At 56.5% G+C, this 16,277-nt stretch overlaps 3 protein-coding genes across 9 annotated transcripts in view; 2 read left to right on the top strand and 1 right to left on the bottom strand.

Annotated features, from left to right (window-relative positions):
* The window catches only part of PPFIA3 (PTPRF interacting protein alpha 3), a 31,465-nt gene extending 28,919 nt beyond the window's left edge, over nucleotides 1-2,546 (top strand). For both annotated transcript variants that reach the window (XM_031004448.3, XM_031004447.3), the window contains 6 exons: nucleotides 167-264; nucleotides 495-670; nucleotides 759-827; nucleotides 1,049-1,220; nucleotides 1,582-1,653; nucleotides 1,738-2,546. In XM_031004448.3, coding sequence (XP_030860308.1) covers nucleotides 167-264; nucleotides 495-670; nucleotides 759-827; nucleotides 1,049-1,220; nucleotides 1,582-1,640 — 574 coding nt within the window. In that variant the 3' untranslated portion in view covers nucleotides 1,641-1,653; nucleotides 1,738-2,546. The remainder of the gene's footprint in view (nucleotides 1-166; nucleotides 265-494; nucleotides 671-758; nucleotides 828-1,048; nucleotides 1,221-1,581; nucleotides 1,654-1,737) is intronic.
* Nucleotides 2,547-2,676: 130 nt separating this feature from the next.
* On the bottom strand, nucleotides 2,677-7,149 carry HRC (histidine rich calcium binding protein). Of its 2 annotated transcripts, XM_019014510.4 has the most exons (6): nucleotides 4,911-7,149; nucleotides 4,765-4,835; nucleotides 3,809-3,877; nucleotides 3,503-3,557; nucleotides 3,015-3,051; nucleotides 2,677-2,830 (listed from the first exon to the last, which is right to left on the bottom strand). In XM_019014510.4, exons 1-6 carry the CDS (start codon nucleotides 6,958-6,960, stop codon nucleotides 2,794-2,796), a joined length of 2,319 nt encoding a protein of 772 aa, XP_018870055.3. In that variant the 5' UTR covers nucleotides 6,961-7,149; the 3' UTR covers nucleotides 2,677-2,793. The 2 variants fall into 2 exon arrangements, with proteins under 2 accessions (XP_018870055.3, XP_018870058.3); XM_019014513.4 differs by lacking the exons at nucleotides 3,809-3,877; nucleotides 4,765-4,835 and having other exon boundaries at nucleotides 4,911-7,146.
* Nucleotides 7,150-9,128: 1,979 nt separating this feature from the next.
* TRPM4 (transient receptor potential cation channel subfamily M member 4) overlaps nucleotides 9,129-16,277 on the top strand; it is a 56,794-nt gene continuing 49,645 nt past the window's right edge. For 2 of the 5 annotated variants that reach the window (XM_055369984.2, XM_055369985.2), the window contains exons 1-2: nucleotides 9,136-9,277; nucleotides 9,579-9,646. In XM_055369984.2, the coding sequence (XP_055225959.1) occupies nucleotides 9,254-9,277; nucleotides 9,579-9,646 (92 nt within the window). In that variant the 5' untranslated portion in view covers nucleotides 9,136-9,253. Of the gene's footprint in view, nucleotides 9,278-9,578; nucleotides 9,647-16,277 lie in introns of those variants that run through there. The other 3 variants (XM_055369986.1, XM_055369987.2, XM_055369988.1) reach the window with 3 other exon arrangements.

The following is a 16,277-nucleotide window of genomic DNA, read 5'->3' as shown; positions in this document are numbered from 1 at the left end:
CCTATTGTTGAAAATGCCTCACCTCCTGAGGCGGTCAACAGTCAATAGAACTTATCAGCTCCCCACCCTTTCCAAGAAGAGCGCAGCCAGTGGGGAGGGACCTGTAGGAGCAGCAGTCTAGGGGACTGGAAAGCTCATCCGTGACTCCACTTCCCCTGCTGCTCAGGGTGAGTCTACATTATGGGATTATGTGCCTGAAACGGCTCAACTATGACCGGAAGGACCTGGAGCGGAGGCGGGAAGAAAGTCAGACCCAGATCCGAGGTGAGTAGAGCGTATAAGGGTCCCTTTGGGAGCCAGGTGGAGGGCGTGGAGCTGGATGGGGAGGAGAGGGGGTAGGGGGAGACCGGAGAAGCAGATTGGCACCATAACCGAGGGGTGGAGCCAGCGTGGGGGGCGTGGCCCGAAGAGACGAAATGGAGGTGGAGGTATGGGCTAAACTGAACTCTCCAGGCCACGGGAGGGGCACGGCTGAGGGTCCCTTCCGTCCCCAGACGTGATGGTGTGGTCCAATGAGCGGGTCATGGGTTGGGTGTCCGGGCTGGGCCTGAAGGAATTTGCCACGAACCTCACGGAGAGCGGGGTACACGGGGCACTGCTCGCCCTGGACGAGACCTTCGACTACTCCGACCTGGCCTTGCTCCTGCAGATCCCCACGCAGAATGCACAGGTGAGCTGCCGCTGGGCCCGGAGCATGCTGGGCGTCCCCACCTCGCAGACTGCACGCTCCAACCGCCCCCTCCACCTCCTCTTTCCAGGCCCGGCAGCTCCTGGAGAAGGAATTCAGCAACCTTATCTCCTTAGGCACAGACAGGCGGCTGGACGAGGTGGGCGCGGCAACAGCTCAGAGGGCTCCGCTCCCAGCGGCTCCTCGAGAGGCGGAGCTGAGGGGGCGGGGCCTGACTATTAATGGTCACGGTTGGAGGCGGGGCCAGGAGAGGGGCGGGGTTAAGGGAGAGGTGAGACCCGGAGAGGGGTGGAGTCAAAGGAAGGGGCGGAGTCAGACAAGGCAGGAGTCCCTCACCGGCTGTCCGGCTTCTATACCTAGGACAGCGCCAAGTCTTTCAGCCGCTCCCCATCCTGGCGGAAGATGTTCCGGGAGAAGGACCTCCGAGGCGTAACTCCCGACTCAGCTGAGATGTTGCCCCCCAACTTTCGTTCGGCTGCAGCGGGAGCCCTGGGCTCTCCGGGGCTCCCTCTCCGCAAGCTGCAGCCAGAAGGTGGGGGGCTCCCAAATGCGACAGCCCTTCCTCGCTTCCCTAGGGTGGGGCATGGACCACCTCAGTAGTCCAGGTTCTGGAATGGCCTAGTCCTTTCTCGCCCACCCCTGAGGAATGGACTGCTCCAACGTTCCGGACTCCCCCGTCAGGATGAAATGGATAAATCCCACTCCCCCTTCCCAGGGCGGGAGTGAACTCGCCCAATGCGAGTTTGAGTCCTTGGCTGCGGGGAAGGGAGGGAAACCCATGTGGAGCCCGGCGATCGTTGTGACATCGGGAAGGGAAGTCCAAAGGGAGGAATCCTGGAGAGGAACAGGGAGGAGGGTGCTCCAGACTGAACTGCTGCTCGCTCTCCCTCCAGGCCAGACTTCTGGGAGTTCCCGGGCAGACGGCGTTTCGGTCCGGACCTATTCCTGCTAGTGCAGGCCTCCAGGTGAGGACCGTGCTGGGCGACCTTGGGGGTGCGGGGCGGCACGGTGGATCTTCACTGGTCCACGCGCTGCCCGGCGTCATGCAGGTGACCTCACTCGGACGGAAGAATCTTCCCGAGGCTGGGCTGTTTCCTCTCCTGCCCGGACTGTGGCCTCGCCGGGGAGAGCGGGCGGGGGAGCTCGCGCCGAGGACTGGACCATCTGTACAGACCAGCGGGAGTGCGCGCGCCCGCCTCGCACAGGGCCGGGGCCTGGACCAAACCACATGAACTGAACTGAGAGGGGGAAGAAGCGGGGAGGAAGAAATCCCGCCCCAAACGTCCGCTTTCCTTTTCTCTACTTTGTAATTTATTGATCAGTTTCTGTTGGGAGACGGGTGTCCTTTACCCGCGGGAAGGGGGCGGGGCTTCCCTCCCGGGCCGCATGCGGGGAGAGGCTGCCCCCTCCCCTTTTTCCTGCCCAGTCGCGGGGCCCAAGTCTTCCTTCTTCGTCCGAAAGGAGGGGAGGGGGGACTCGCTGCTACAAGCCTCGCCCCCTGTGCCACTCAGCTCCGCCCCGCCGCGTCCGGTCGCCGGTCCCCCGGGTCATCTGCGGGCGGGGTCCCCTCTCCCTCCCCCGTGTCTCGTGTCCCCGGGGCCTCACCGCCCCCCGTGCTGTGGCCGTGTCCGTGCCCCGGGGGTAGGGGGCGCAGAATGGCGCTTCCCCTTCTCCTCTGGCTCCGGGGTTTGCATGGGAGAATCTTCTTTCCACGATGCCGCTGGGCGACGTGGCGTGGGGGCAGGGGGTGCGGTGGGGGAGCCCTCGCCCCCGACTCTCGGTCGGCCTCCCCGCCCCAGGCGTCACTCAGTGATCACGGGTAAAGAGAACTGTTTCAAAAAGCTCCCATGTTGACTGATTTTTTTGGGGGGGTGGGGGGCTGTTCAACCAACCACCTCGAGCCAGGAGTCCAGGCCCCTCATCCCTCAAGTCTAGGTCCAGGTCTCTAGACCCTACCCGCATTCCCCGATGCCCTGAGATTCCCAGACCCCACGTCTGACAATGAGGTTTCGGGGAGCACGTTTATTCAGAGAAATAAATATGGCTCGTGGAAAGGGGTTGGAAGGCAGAGGGAGGTACACCTGCGTCGCAGTCGAGCGGCTGGGTCAGGGTTCCGGCGTTTCCAGCATGTCCGCCAGGGCCCTGGAGACGAGAACGCCAGAAGTTAGACAGCTGGTGTTCAAAGCCCACCCCAGGACGCTTAGAGATCATTAACCTGCCCATTTCATGGACGGGGAAATGGAGTCCCAGAGTCATCTGATAACTCATAGAGAGACAAACACTTCTCTAAACGGGGCTTTTACACGCTCCCCTTTTACACACTTACTGATAAAGGGACGAGGAGAAATAGTCAACGTAGCTTCCTGTGGGACAGCAGAGAAAAGAGGCTTGAGGAGTACTGCACGAGCAAAATTAGGCAGCCACTCAGTATAGCGTGCGAGATTAGTGCTAGCTCCACCTCCTTTTCCCTAATTCCTTCTTCAAACTGAATCCCTTCTACCGGACCCCTTTTTCGTTCTGGGTGATTCCGTTCTCCAGTAGCCCCGCCCCTTCGATTCCTACTTGAGTTGGCCTCGCCCATTAGGCTCTAAGCCCGCATCTCAACCCTCCACTCATTTCTGTCCCTTGGCTTCAGCAACTCCACCTGGTGTTCCTCGAGCCAGGTCCCGGCCCAAGTGCTCTGAGCCTTGGCCACGCCTCCCCCTCTTAGCCACGCCCCACCAGCCTTCCGGGCCAGGCTCCGCCCCCACCAGGATTCACCACGCTGGGCCTGGCACCTTCCTCAGGTTTTTCTAGGGCCCCGCCCATGCTCACCTGGAGTGCAGACCGTTTCGCAGACCAGCGGGCAGAGATAGCAGAACTGACAGTGCTGGAGGCGGGGACGGGGAGAGAGAGTGAGCGTGGGGCGTGGCCGGGGGCGGAGTTAGGATGGGGCCGGGACCAGACCCGGACCAGAGGCTAGGTCTAGGTTAAGGTTGGAGTCAGGATCGCTTGTGGAGTCAAGGTTGCATCAGGGGTAAGGGGTTGGGTCAGAGGCCAGGATTTAGGGCTGGGGGTCCTCAGAGGATCCCGGTGCATCCTGAGGCCCAGTGGAGCCTTGAGTGTGAGGTGAGGTCTCACCTGGCACTGGTCGCAGTGCTCACCCATGTTCTCCTCATCACAGTGACAGCTCTCACATTCAGTGCATCGCTGGGGACCGGGGGAGCCTGGTTAGATGGAAACTCTAACGCCACTTGGGAGGTACCCGCCCCTGGTCCACCCCTGCACCCTGGACGCTTCCCCAGACTCTACCCTCTTTATCTCTAACACTGAGCTCTGTATCTGCCCCCCAAACCAGCCTCCCCTCCCTTCCCCTGACCCTGGTTTCCTTCCTTTCCCTTTTTTTCCTTTTTTTTTGAGACGGAGTCTCTCTGTGTTGCCCAGGCTGGAGTGCAGTGGCGCAACCTCGGCTCACTGCAACCTCCGTCTCCCGGGTTCAAGCGATTCTCCTGCCTCGGCCTCCTGAGTAGCTGGGATTACAGGTGCGTGCCACCACGCCCGGCTAATTTTTTGTATTTTTTAGTAGAGATGGGGTTTCACCGTGTTAGCCAGGATGGTCTCGATCTCCTGACCTCGTGTTCCGCCCACCCTGGCCTCTTAAAGTGCTGGGATTACAGGAGTGAGCCACCACACCCGGCCCTGCCCCTGGTTTTCTATCTCAGGGCAACCCCATGTCTCCCTGTCAGGGTGGGCTCAGGTGCTCTCTCCACCCGCTCTCTCCCTATTCTCCCCCTAGCCTATCAGCCCCTGTGCCATCCCTCCTTCCCCCGACTCTCTTTGCCACAGACCCCTGTCTCTGCCCCCACACCCCAAGATGCAGCTTGGGTCTTGTCCTCTCCTTCCTGGACCACTGCCCCAGCCTCCCAGCCTCCCAGCCTTCAGTCTGTCCTCACCTCACATGCCTGCAGAAGGATCTCTTTTCTTTCAGAACTGACCCTGGCCTGCCCTTGCTCTGAGCCCTCCCACGGCACCACCCCAGGGCCCCTGGGACAGATTCTGGGGACACCTTGGTGGGTGGATCTGGGCTGGGGACATACATTGCAGAAGGAGCAGTAGCCACACAGGGACCCTGGCTGGTAGTTCCCATGCTCCTGAGCATCCAGTGGACCTGCGGGGACAGGAGGGCAGCAGTGACCCAGGCCGACTCGGGTCCTTCCCACCCACACCAGCCCAGGCCACTTACCTGTGTCCTCACCGCTTTCCTCCTCACTAGAGGCACCTCCAGCCTCCTCTCTCCTGTCCAGTGGGTTGGGGATGATGGTGAAGCGGGACTCATCTTCCTCCAGCCCCTCCTCCTCCTCCTCTTCCTCCTCGCTGTGGTCTGGGCTCAGTGGGGCCCCAACCTCAGCCTTCTCTTCCCTCCTCTGCTCGTCTTCTTCCTCCTCCTCCTCCTTGTCTTCCTCTTCTTCCTCCTCCTGGTTCAGGCTGAGGCCATGACCTTCCTCCTCATCCTCCTCATCTTCCTGGTCCCGGCTGCCATGATGGGTGCCTTTCTCTCCCTGCTCTGAACTTTCATCGTCTTCCTCATGGGAGCCGGGGTCCTCTTCCTTCTCCTTTTCCTCCTCAGAATCATCCTTCCTCAAATGGCTTCTATCCTTGACCACTGTGTGTCCTGGGGGGTGATGGCTCATCTCTTTGATGGACCCTCTTTGACCATGGCCAGTTTCTTCATCTTGGTGGCTTTGCCTGTGGCTGGGGGCCTGGTGGCCAAGCTCAGCAGAGACCTCCTCATCTTCCTCCCTGGGGACTCTGTGGTGGTGATGGTGAGGGACTTCTGTTTTATACTCATCTTGGAAGTCCTCTTCATCACTCTTGTGGCCTCGAGGTTGGTGGCTTGCAACATAGTGGCTGAACTGGACTGTGATCTCCTCTTCTTCCTCTTCCTCATCTACAAGGCCATGGTGGACATGTTGGGGACCCTGGTGCCAACGTTCAGTGGACACATCCTCATCTTCTTCCTCGTCTCTGTGGCCTTGGTGCCTGTGGTCAGGGACATGATGGTGGTGTTCACCTGAGACAGCCTCAACCTCTTCCTTTCTGTGGTCTTGGTGCCTGTGGGCCTGGTGTCCATACTCAGTGGAGACATCATCATCATCATCATCATCTTCTTCTTCTTTGTGGCCTCGGTGCCTGTGGCTGGGGCTGTGATGGTGGTGTTCATCTGAGACATCCTCATCCTCTTCCTTTCTGTGACCTCCGTGCCTGTGGGCCTGGTGTCCATACTCAGTGGAGACATCATCATCATCATTGTCATCTTCTTCATGGCTTTGGTGCCTGTGGCTGGGGCCATGATGATGGTGTCCATCTGAGATATCTTCATCCTCTTCAATCCCGTGGCCTTGGTGCCTGTGAGCCTGGTGTCTATATTCAATGGAGACATCATCATCATCATCATCATCATCATCATCATCATCATCGTCATCTTCTTCATGGCCTTGGTGCCTGTGGCTGGGGCCATGGTGATGGTGTCCATCTGAGACATCCTCATCCTCTTCACTCCCATGGCCTCGGTGCCTGTGGGCCTGGTGTCCATACTCAGTGGAGACATCATCATCATCATCATCATTGTCATCTTCTTCGTGGCCTTGGTGCCTGTGGGCCTGGTGTCCATACTCAGTGGAGACCTCCTCTTCCTCCTCCTCCTCCTCCTCCTCTTCTCCTTCATCATCTTCCCCATCATGGCCTCGGTGTTCATGCCTGAGGATATGATGGTGATGCTCACTGGACACAACTTCATCCTCATCCTCGTCTTGATGGCTGTGGCTCCTGTGGCTGGGGAGGTGGTGCCTGTGCTCAGCTGAGTCTTCCGTGTCTTCACTCCCATGGCCTCTGTGCCCACGGGCCTGCCCGCCATGCTCTGCAAAGACCTCCTCACCTGAGACATCCTCATCTCCGACTTTGTGGTCTTGGGACCTGTGGCCTGGGAGTAGGTGCCCATATTCCTTGGAGACATCTTCATCCTCCTTTTCACGGTCTGGGTGGCTCCAGAAATGATGCCCATTCTCTGTGGAAACATCCTCGTTCTCATCTGGATGGTCTCTAGGGCTGTGGAGGTGGTGGCCAAGCTCTGCTGATGCCTCCTCGGAGAGCCCGGCGACTCCAGTGTTGTTGTTCCAGTTTCTGAAGCCCAGCCCATCCCCTCTCAGCTGCTGGGTCATGGCCGGGGGGAGGAGCAGGCTGGCCACCCCAGCCCAGAGGACAGAAGTGTGCAGCCATGGCCTGTGGTGGCCCATGGGGACGGACAGGCAGCACTGGCTCCAGCTGCCTCTGCGGCAATGTGGACAAATGTTGGGGTCTGTCCCTTTGGGGTTGGTCTCTTTTTTTCTCTGTGTCTCTCCTTTGTCCTTTCGGTCTCTGTCCACCTTCCTCTGGTCCTTGCTGCCTGGCTCTGGACACCCCTCTGAGGCTGTCTCCGGAGCCCCCTGACCCCCCTCTGGGGCCCTCCCTCCCCATTCCCCAGCCAATAGGGTCTTTCCCCTCCCCTCTCTCCAGCTAAATTTACTCTCAGCCCTGAGTTATTCTGGGTCAGTCCCCGCCTGCCTGCCTCCTGCTCCTCCTCCTCCCAGCTGGGGAGGGGACCAGTGAGGGGTCTCTCCCTGGCCAGGAGATGGGGGCCAAGGGACTTGACTTTGAACTACCAACAAGCTCACGTTTGGCAGCTGCAAAGACAAAGGCTAGACTTTTAGCAGGTTTTTGGGGGAGCCTGGGGCACCTGGGGGAGGCAGAAGAGACTTATCAGAGGGGAGAGGCCCCTGGGACGGAAGGACTGGGGGTTCGATTGTGGGGTGTTTCCAGCTGGAATGATACGTGCTGGTGAGAGAGTGATGTCAGTATTGAGGCCCTAGAATGGGGGGAAAGGAACATGGCCCCAAACACACGTGCCCATGACCTCCTGTCCCTGGAACTCAGATCTAGGGGCAGGGACTGGGCTAGGCCAGGGCTATAAATACAGCTGGGAGGGGTAGGGGGACTCAGGTTACAGAGGCTACAGCTGTCCCCATCACAGAGGGCTGGCAGGAGACAAGTGGCCTTGCCTGTCTCTGTGTGTCAGTATTTCCTACTCCTCACCCTTCATGACTGCCCCCACTAGGGTCTCCTTTCCTGTTCACGGGTCCTCCTCTCTCTTCAATTCTGTCATCTGCTCTCTCAGGGTCCCTGTCCCTCCTCCATGGGATTGCCTCTCCCTCTCACTCTGGGCTTCTGTCCCACTCTTATCTTAGTGTCTGTCCTCCCCCAAGTCTGTGTCCCTCTCTCTCCCCTAAATCTCTGGCCCCTCCTTTCTGAGTTCCTGCCCTTCCCCCAATTCTTTGGTTTTTGCATCCCCCTCTGCCCCTTGCCTCAGTCAAGGTGTCTCCTCCCCATCTCTGGCATCCACCTCTCTGGGTCTCTGTCCCCACTCTCTCTCGGAGTCTCTGTCCCCCTCTGTCTCAGAGTCTCTGTCCACCTCTCCCTGGGTCTCTGTCCCCCTCTCCCTGGGTCTCTGTCCCCCTCTGTCTGGGTCTCTGTCCTCCTCTCCCTGGGTCTCTGTCCTCCTCTCCCTGGGTCTCTGTCCCCCTCTCTCTGTGGATCTCTGTCCCCCTCTCTCTGGGTCTCTGTTCCCCTCTCTCTGTGGGTCTCTGTCCCCCTCTCTCTCTGGGTCTCTGTCCCCCTCTCTCTGGGTCTCTGTCCCCCCCTCTCTGGGTCTCTGTCCCCCTCTCTCTGGGTCTCTGTCCCCCTCTCTCTGGGTCTCTGTCCCCTCTCCCTGGGTCTCTGTCCCCCTCTCCCTGGGTCTCTGTCCCCCCTCCCTGGGTCTCTGTCCCCCCATCTCTGGGTCTCTGTCCCCCCCTCTCTGGGTCTCTGTCCCCCTCTCTCTGGGTCTCTGTCCTCCTCTCCCTGGGTCTCTGTCCTCCTCTCCCTGGGTCTCTGTCCCCCTCTCTCTGTGGGTCTCTGTCCCCCTCTCTCTCTGGGTCTCTGTCCCCCTCTCTCTGGGTCTCTGTCCCACTCTCTCTGGGTCTCTGTCCCACTCTCTCTGGGTCTCTGTCCCCTCTCCCTGGGTCTCTGTCCCCCTCTCTCTGTGGGTCTCTGTCCCCCTCTCTCTCTGTCTATCCCTGGGTCCCTGCTGCCCCACCTTCTGATTCTCTGTCCCCTAAGTCTTTGTCTCCCCCTCTTTGGGTTAAATTGTCCCCTCCCTGTCTGGCATCCTCCTTTCTGAGTCTCTGTTCCCTCTCCGCCACTGGCCCCCAACTCCTTCTGTTCCCATCTCGCGCTTGCCCTTGGAGTCTCCCCTGTGTGTCTCTCGCCCCCCGGCCCGGGCCTCTGCACCCCCCAGGTCGCTGTCCCTCTGTCCCCTTATCGCGGCCTGGGACCCGCCCTCTCTCCGCCTCCCGCTTTGGCGTCTCCAAGACTCCCCGCCCCCCAGACCTCGCCCCGCCCCAGGCTAGGCTGGAAAGTGGAGGATCCGGTTTGCTCTGGGCGGGTCTGGAAGCAGAGCCGGCGGAGGGAGCGCCGGGGCCCTGGGCTGCAGGAGGTTGCGGCGGCCGCGGCAGCATGGTGGTGCCGGAGAAGGAGCAGGTGAGCGCCGGACCAGGGTCTGCGGGAGCGCGGAGCTGGGGACCTCGCCTCCAGGCTCCCAGAGAGGAGGGCGCTGGACACCCAGTTTCCTGGGTCAGACGGAGGAGGGGGATGGGAGGGTCCGGGTTCCAGGGTCCAAGGCATGGGGGTCGAGACTCCTGAGTCTGGAGCGGGAGGGCGCTGGGGGCCCGGACTCCTGTGTCCGTGGGGAGCGCACGGGGTGGGTGGCTCTGTGTCCCATAGGACAGAACTGGGTGCCCTCTCACCCCACTTCCACCCCTACACTTGTTCCTGTCCCCAGAGCTGGATCCCCAAGATCTTCAAGAAGAAGACCTGCACGACGTTCATAGTTGACTCCACAGATCCGGGGTGAGGAGTTCGCCCCTGGACTGACCCCAGAGGGTCCCCGGCCCGCTGACCCCGCCCGCGGATGGCCACGCCCCAGCCCTGCTCCTTCCCCAATCCCGGACTCGGGGACCTTCCCAAGGGCGTTCCCCGCCGACGCTCTCCCTCTAGGAGCGTTTGGGTCTGTGTAGACTCCCCTCATTCCCCATTCGCCATTCTCCCGCTCAGGGTCAGTGTAGACGCTCCAGGGCTCGGTTCTGCTTCTTTCCTCCCCGATGTCTCTTCTATGTGCTTCTGTCTCTTCGTGTCACTTTCTGTGTCTCTGTCTTTCCCTTTTGGGTATTTCTGTTTCATTCATTAATTTATTCATTCATTCATTCATCCATCCATGCAAGAAACCCTCAGTCAGCGCTCCCAAGGTCCCTTTAGCCTAGTTCAACGGCCCTGCCAGGGTTCAAATTTCCCTTGGGACACGTGCTGTGTGGCTTCGGGCAAATCATTTCACCTCTCTGGGTCCCGTTTCTCATCTGGGCATCAAAAGAGGCTTGATCTCCTGGGGTTATTATGAGAATTAAACAAGTTAATGCTTGTGATATTCCTGGCACAGCGCCCAGCACAGGACGCTGGGAAATATCTGCAGCTCCCACTGGGAGGTGGCAATTATTACCGCGGGCGGGCTCTGTCTTGGTGGCCGGGGACACCAATTGAGCTAGATAGGGTGTGTGCGTCCGCGAGGAGCTCCCGCTCTTCAGTGACGGCCTCTCAAGCGGATCCAGGCTTTCTAGTTTTTTTGTTTTGTTTTGTTTTGTTTTTGTTTTTGTTTTTGAGACGGTGTCTCGCTCTGTCCCCCAGGCTGGAGTGCAGTGGCGCATCTCGGCTCACTGCAAGCTCCGTCTCCCGGGTTCACGCCGTTCTCCTGCCTCAGCCTCCCGAGTAGCTGGGACTACAGGCGCCCGCCACCATGCCCGGCTAATTTTTTGTATTCTAGTAGAGACGGGGTTTCACTGTGTTGGCCAGGATGATCTCGATCTCCTGACCTTGTGATCCGCCCGCCTCAGCCCCTCAAAGTACTGGGATTACAGGCGTGAGCCATCGCGTCGGGCCAATTTTTTGTATTTTTTTTTTAGTAGAGACGGGGTTGCACCTTGTTAGCCAGATGGTCTCGATCTCCTGACCTCGTGATCCGCCCGCCTCGGCCTCCCAAAGTGCTAGGGTTACAGGTGTGAGCCACCGCACCTGGCCCAGGCTTTCTAGCTTTTTGTTTTTTGTTTTTTTGAGACAGAGTCTGGCTCTGTCGCCCAGGCTGGAGTGCAGTGTTGCGATATCGGCTCACTGCAACATCCACCTCCTGGGTTCAAGCAGTTCTCCTGCCTCAGCCTCCCTAGTAGCTGGGATTACAGGTGCCTACCACCACGCCCAGCTAATTTTTTGTATTTTGGTAGAGACCGGGTTTCACCCTGTTGCCCAGGTTGGTCTTGAACTCTTGACCTCAGGCAATGCACCTGCTTTGGCTTTCCAAAGTACTGGGATTACAGGCGTGAGCCACTGCGCCCAGCCTTCTAGTTGTTTTTCAAGACAGTTTTTGGGGTGCGGGAAGTATCCACATTCCTACTTCAGTGTGTATTTTGTTATGACTATATATTAGTGCAGTATGGCTTGTAAATGATGGATAAATAAACAGATATGCGCTTGTTGGACGTGAGTGCTCAAAACCTTTTTACTGATAGGTCAGTGTGGTCAAGACAATTTAGGAAACTCTGGTCTGGCTTGAGGAGGAAGAAACGCAGAGGATAATTATAGTAAGGCAAGGGGTTGCAGCTCTCAAGGACGAGTCACTGGGCTCTGTGAGAGCTGGGAGGAGGTGTCTGCTTAAGACTGGGAGGGGACACAGAATGTCACTAATGGTTTCTGGAGGGAGAAAGAGTGGCTAGTGAGGTGACATTTGAAAGTGAGCTGGAGAGAGGCCCATGGAAAGCGATTTGGGGCCAGGCATGGTGGCTCACGCCTGTCATCCCAACAATTTGGGAGGCCGAGGCGGGTGGATCACCTAAGTCAGGAGTTCGAGACCAGCTTGGCTAACATGGTGCAACGCCGTCTCTACTAAAAATACAAAAATTAACTGGGCGTATTGGCGCATGCCTGTAATCCCAGCTACTCAGGAGGCAGGAGAATCACTTAAACCTGGGAGATGGAGGCTACTATGAGCGGAGATCACGTCACTGCACTCCAGCCTGGGTGACAGAGCAAGACTCCATCTCAAAAAAAAAAAAAGAAAGAAAGAAAAAAGTGATTTGAACAGCATGTGCAAAGTCCTTGCTAAGGACCATATGGTTTGGCTTGAATATGAATCAAAGTTCAGGGTGCAGGGAGCACTGTCATGAGAGAAGAGGCTGCAGAGGAGGGCAGGGCCAGAGCTTGCAGGGTGTCAGAGGCCACCCTAAGGGGCTGGGATCTTGTCCTTGGGAGCTGGGGCATCACGGCAGCAGTGGGGTTGGCTCTGGGTGTGGAAAAACCTTCTGGGGCTGGGAGAGGATGAACAGGAGCTCGGGAGGAGGCTGGATAGAGCGTCTGAGCGGGAGGGGTAGTGGCCTGAGCCAGGTCAGGGCTTTCGGGACACAGAGAGGAGGGGATGGGGCAAAGACTCAGGGGGCAGGAAGGCAGAGCTTGGGGATTGATGAGGGTGATGAGGGAGAGAGGGGGTGCCGCCATCAGTGGATGGCTCCCGGACATATGGTCTGCTGACTGGGACACAGTGGGGCTGTCCCTGAGATGGAGAGCTCAGGAGGGCGAGCAGGTTTGGGAAATGTCGCTGAGTGCGATGTGGGACTCTGTGCATATGAGCGGCCTAGGGGGACCGAGGGGCATGTGGGGACTGAGACTGGGAAAGGTCTGGACTAAGGTCCAGAATCTGAGAGGTCCGAGTTGTAGCTGGTAATTGAAACTGGAAGTAGGTAAGACGTCACAGGGAAAACAACGTGTAAAGTCAGGGGAGTTGCAAACTGGCAATTCTATAGCCAATTGTGTGCGTGTGTGTGTGTGTGTTTAGAAGAGCATTTAAAAATATCTGTCTTCTGTCTCTCTCTTTTTTTTTTTTTTTTTTTTGAGACAGGGTCTTGCTCTGTTGTCCAGGCTGGAGTGGCACGATCATGGTTCACTGCAGCCTTGACCTGCTGGGCTCAAGCGATCCTCCCACATGAGCCTCCGGAGTAGCTGGGACCACAGGCATGCACCACCATGCCCGGCTAATTTTAAAATTTTTTGTAGAAACCGGGTCTCCCTGTGATACCAGACCAGGCTGGTATCCAACTCCTGGACTCAAGTGAGCTCCCACCTCACTCCGCCTGCCAAAGTGCTGGAATTACAGGTGAGAGCCACCATACCCAGCTACCTCTTTTTTTTTTTTTTTTTTTTTGAGACGAATCTCGCTCTATCGCCCAGGCTGGAGTGCAGTAGTGCGATCTCGGCTCACTTCAACCTCCGCCTCCTGGGTTCAAGCGATTCTCCTGCCTCAGCCCCCCAAGTAGCTGGGATTACAGGCACCCACCACCACGCCTGGCTAATTTTTGTAGTTTTAGTAGAGACAAGGTTTCACCATGTTGGCCAGGCTGATCTCGAACTCCTGACCTCAAGTGATCTGCCCACCTGGGCCTCCCAACGTGCTGGGATTACAGGCGTGAGCCACTGCGCCTGGCCCTGGCTACTTCTTTCTGTTGAGTTACTTGACTGGCCTCTGCACACATTGGGTTTGAGAATCGTGTAGGGAAGGCTTGCACTGGGAACACCTGCACTCAAGGGAGGTGAAAAGCAAGAGAAAGCCACAAACAAGTCAGGCACGAAGCAGCCGGGGCGGGGAGGAAGGCCAGAGGGGCAGGGGTATCCTGCCAAGGAGAGGTTTTCCAGAATGAGAGCCTTTCAGCTGTGGCCAGGGCCACTTGTGATACAGTCAGATGAAACCTGAATAAGGGCCGTTGTATACGGAGCCAGGCACGAAATTGATGATTTTTATCAAGAACAATTTCAGGCCAGGCACAGTGACTCACGGCTGTAATCCCAGCACTTTGAGAGGCCGAGGTGGGCTGATTACTTGAGGTCAGGAGTTTGAGACCAGCCTGGCCAATGTGGTAAAACCCCATCTCTACTAAAAATACAAAAACTAGCCAGGTATTGTGGCACATGCCTGTAATCCCAGCTACTCAGGATGCTGAGGCACGAGAGTCACTTGAGCCCAGGTGGCAGAGGTTGCAGTGAGCTGAGATCGTACCACTGCATTCTAGCCTGGGAGACAGAGCGAGACTCCATCTCAAAACAAAACAAAACAAACAAACAAAAAAACAATTTATTTCAGTTTCTGTGGCTCCACCGAGGAAAGAGTGTAGGAGGCAAGCTGTGCAGAAGGAATGGCTCCTAGCACTGAATATCAGAATTTTCCACGATTTTGGAAACGTTCTATGTCTACATCCAATATGGCAGTCCTGGCCACAGGGGGCTACTGGGCACTTGGAATATGGCCATTGTACCTGAGAAACTGAATTTTTTTTTGAGGTGGAGTCTCGCTCTGTTGCCCAGGCTGGAGTGCAGTGGTGTGATCTTGGCTCACTGCAACCTCCGCCTCCCAGGTTCATGCCATTCTCTTGCCTCAGCCTCCCGAGTAGCTGGGACTACAGGCACCCGCCATCATGCCAAGCTGATTTTTGTATTTTTAGTAGAAACAGGGTTTCACCATGTTGGCCAGGCTGGTCTCAAACTCCTGACCTCAGGTGATCTGCCCGCCTTGGCCTCCCTAAGTGCTGGGATTACAGGCATGAACCACTGCACTTGACCTGAATTTTTTATTTGATTTAATTTTAACTTATTAGAACAGAAAGAGCTCCATGGCTACAAAGAACCCCATGCAGCTATCACATTGGACAGTACAGGCTCCAGACTATTCCTTGAAGAGCTTTTATTATTATTATTATTATTTTTTTTTTTTGAGGCAGAGTCTCACTCTGTTGCCCAGGCTGGAGTGCAGTGGCACAATCTCTGCTCATCACAACCTCCATCTCCCGGGTTCAAGCGATTCTCCTGCCTCAGCCTCCTGAGTAGCTGGGACTACAGGCGCGTACCACCATGCCAGGCTAATTTTTGTATTTTTAGTAGAGATGAGGTTTCACTATGTTGGCCAGGCTGGTCTCGAACTCCTGACCTCATGATCCACCCGCCTTGGCCTCCCAAAGTGCTGGGATTACAGGCATGAGCCACCATGCCCGGCCTTATTTCTTATTTTTAGTGACATGGTCTTGCTCTGTTGCCCAGCCTGGACTGCAGTGGTGTGATCATGGCTTATTGCAGCCTTGAACTCCTGAGCTCAAGTGATCCTCCTGCTACAGCCTCCTGAGTAGCTGGAACCACAGGCGTGCACCACCACACCTGGCTAATTAAAAAATTTTTTTTGTAGGGATGGGGTCTCGCTCTATTGCCCAGGCTGTTCTCAAACTCCTGGGCTCAAGCAGTCCTTCTGCCTTGACCTCCCAAAGTGCTGGGATTGTGCCCAGCCGTCCTTGAAGTTTTGCTCAGAAGAGCAAACTTCCTGGGAAGTAGCTGCAGGTGTTGGAAGTAGCTGCAGGGGAACTAGGGGATTCAAGGATGGAGCTGAAATGGGTGAACGGACAAAGTCGGTAAACTGAGGCATGCCAGGGCCCTGGAGGTAGACTCAGGAAGGAAGAAGACACTTTATTGTAGTTCTCACTGTGCCAGGACCTGGCCTAAGTGTGTTTGGTTCATCCCATGTGTGGATCAGTTAGCCGTTCTTTTAGTGTCTTTACGGCTTTTGCCAAATCCTTGTAGCACCTCTGCTATCCCTTCTGTAAAATTGCTCTTAAATCTGCTCACTAGGTTTGTGTAAATACAGGTCTCCCCTGATATCTGAACTCCTGGAATCTGGAACAAAAGAATTTAGATACATTTTTCTCCTTCTTCCTTTCTCTTTCTTTTCTTTCTTTCTCTCTCTCTCTCTCTTTCTTTCTTTCTCTCTTTCTCTTTCTCTCTCTCTCTTTCCCTACCTCCCTCCCTTCCTTCCTTCCTTTCCTTCCTCCCTCTCTGTCTCTCTCTCTCCCTCCTTCCTTTCTTTCCTTAGTTTTTTTTTTTTTTTTTTTTTTGAGATGGAGTTTCGCTCTTGTCGCCCAGGCTGGAGTGCAATGGTGCGATGGCTCACTGCAACTTCTGCCTCCTGGGTTCAACCAATTCTCCTGCCTCAGCCTTCTGAGTAGCTGGAATTACAGGCACCCGCCACCAAGACCAGCTAGTTTTTGTATTTTTTTTAGTAGAGACAGTGTTTCACCATGTTGGCCAGTCTGGTCTCAAACTCTTGACCTCAGATGATCCACCTGCCTCAGCCTCCCAAAGTGCTGGGATTACAGGCATGAGCCACTGCGCCCGGCCTCTTTCTTGCTCGCTTGCTTGCTTTTCTTTCCTTCTTTTCTTTTTTTTGAACAGGGTCTCACTCTGTTGCCCAGGTTGGAGTGCAGTGGCGTGGTCACAGCTCTCTGCATCACTGCAGCCTCGATCTCCCAGGCTGAAGTGATCCTCCTGCCTCAGCCTCCTAAGCACATGCTGCCACACCTGGCTAATTTTATTTTATTTTATTTTATTTATTTATTTATTTATTTTTAGAGAC

Source organism: Gorilla gorilla, chromosome 20 (genome assembly GCF_029281585.2).
Source record: "Gorilla gorilla gorilla isolate KB3781 chromosome 20, NHGRI_mGorGor1-v2.1_pri, whole genome shotgun sequence".
Lineage (NCBI taxonomy): Eukaryota > Metazoa > Chordata > Mammalia > Primates > Hominidae > Gorilla > Gorilla gorilla.
Note: the sequence above shows the minus strand (reverse complement) of the source record. Positions and strands in the feature narration are given on the sequence as shown.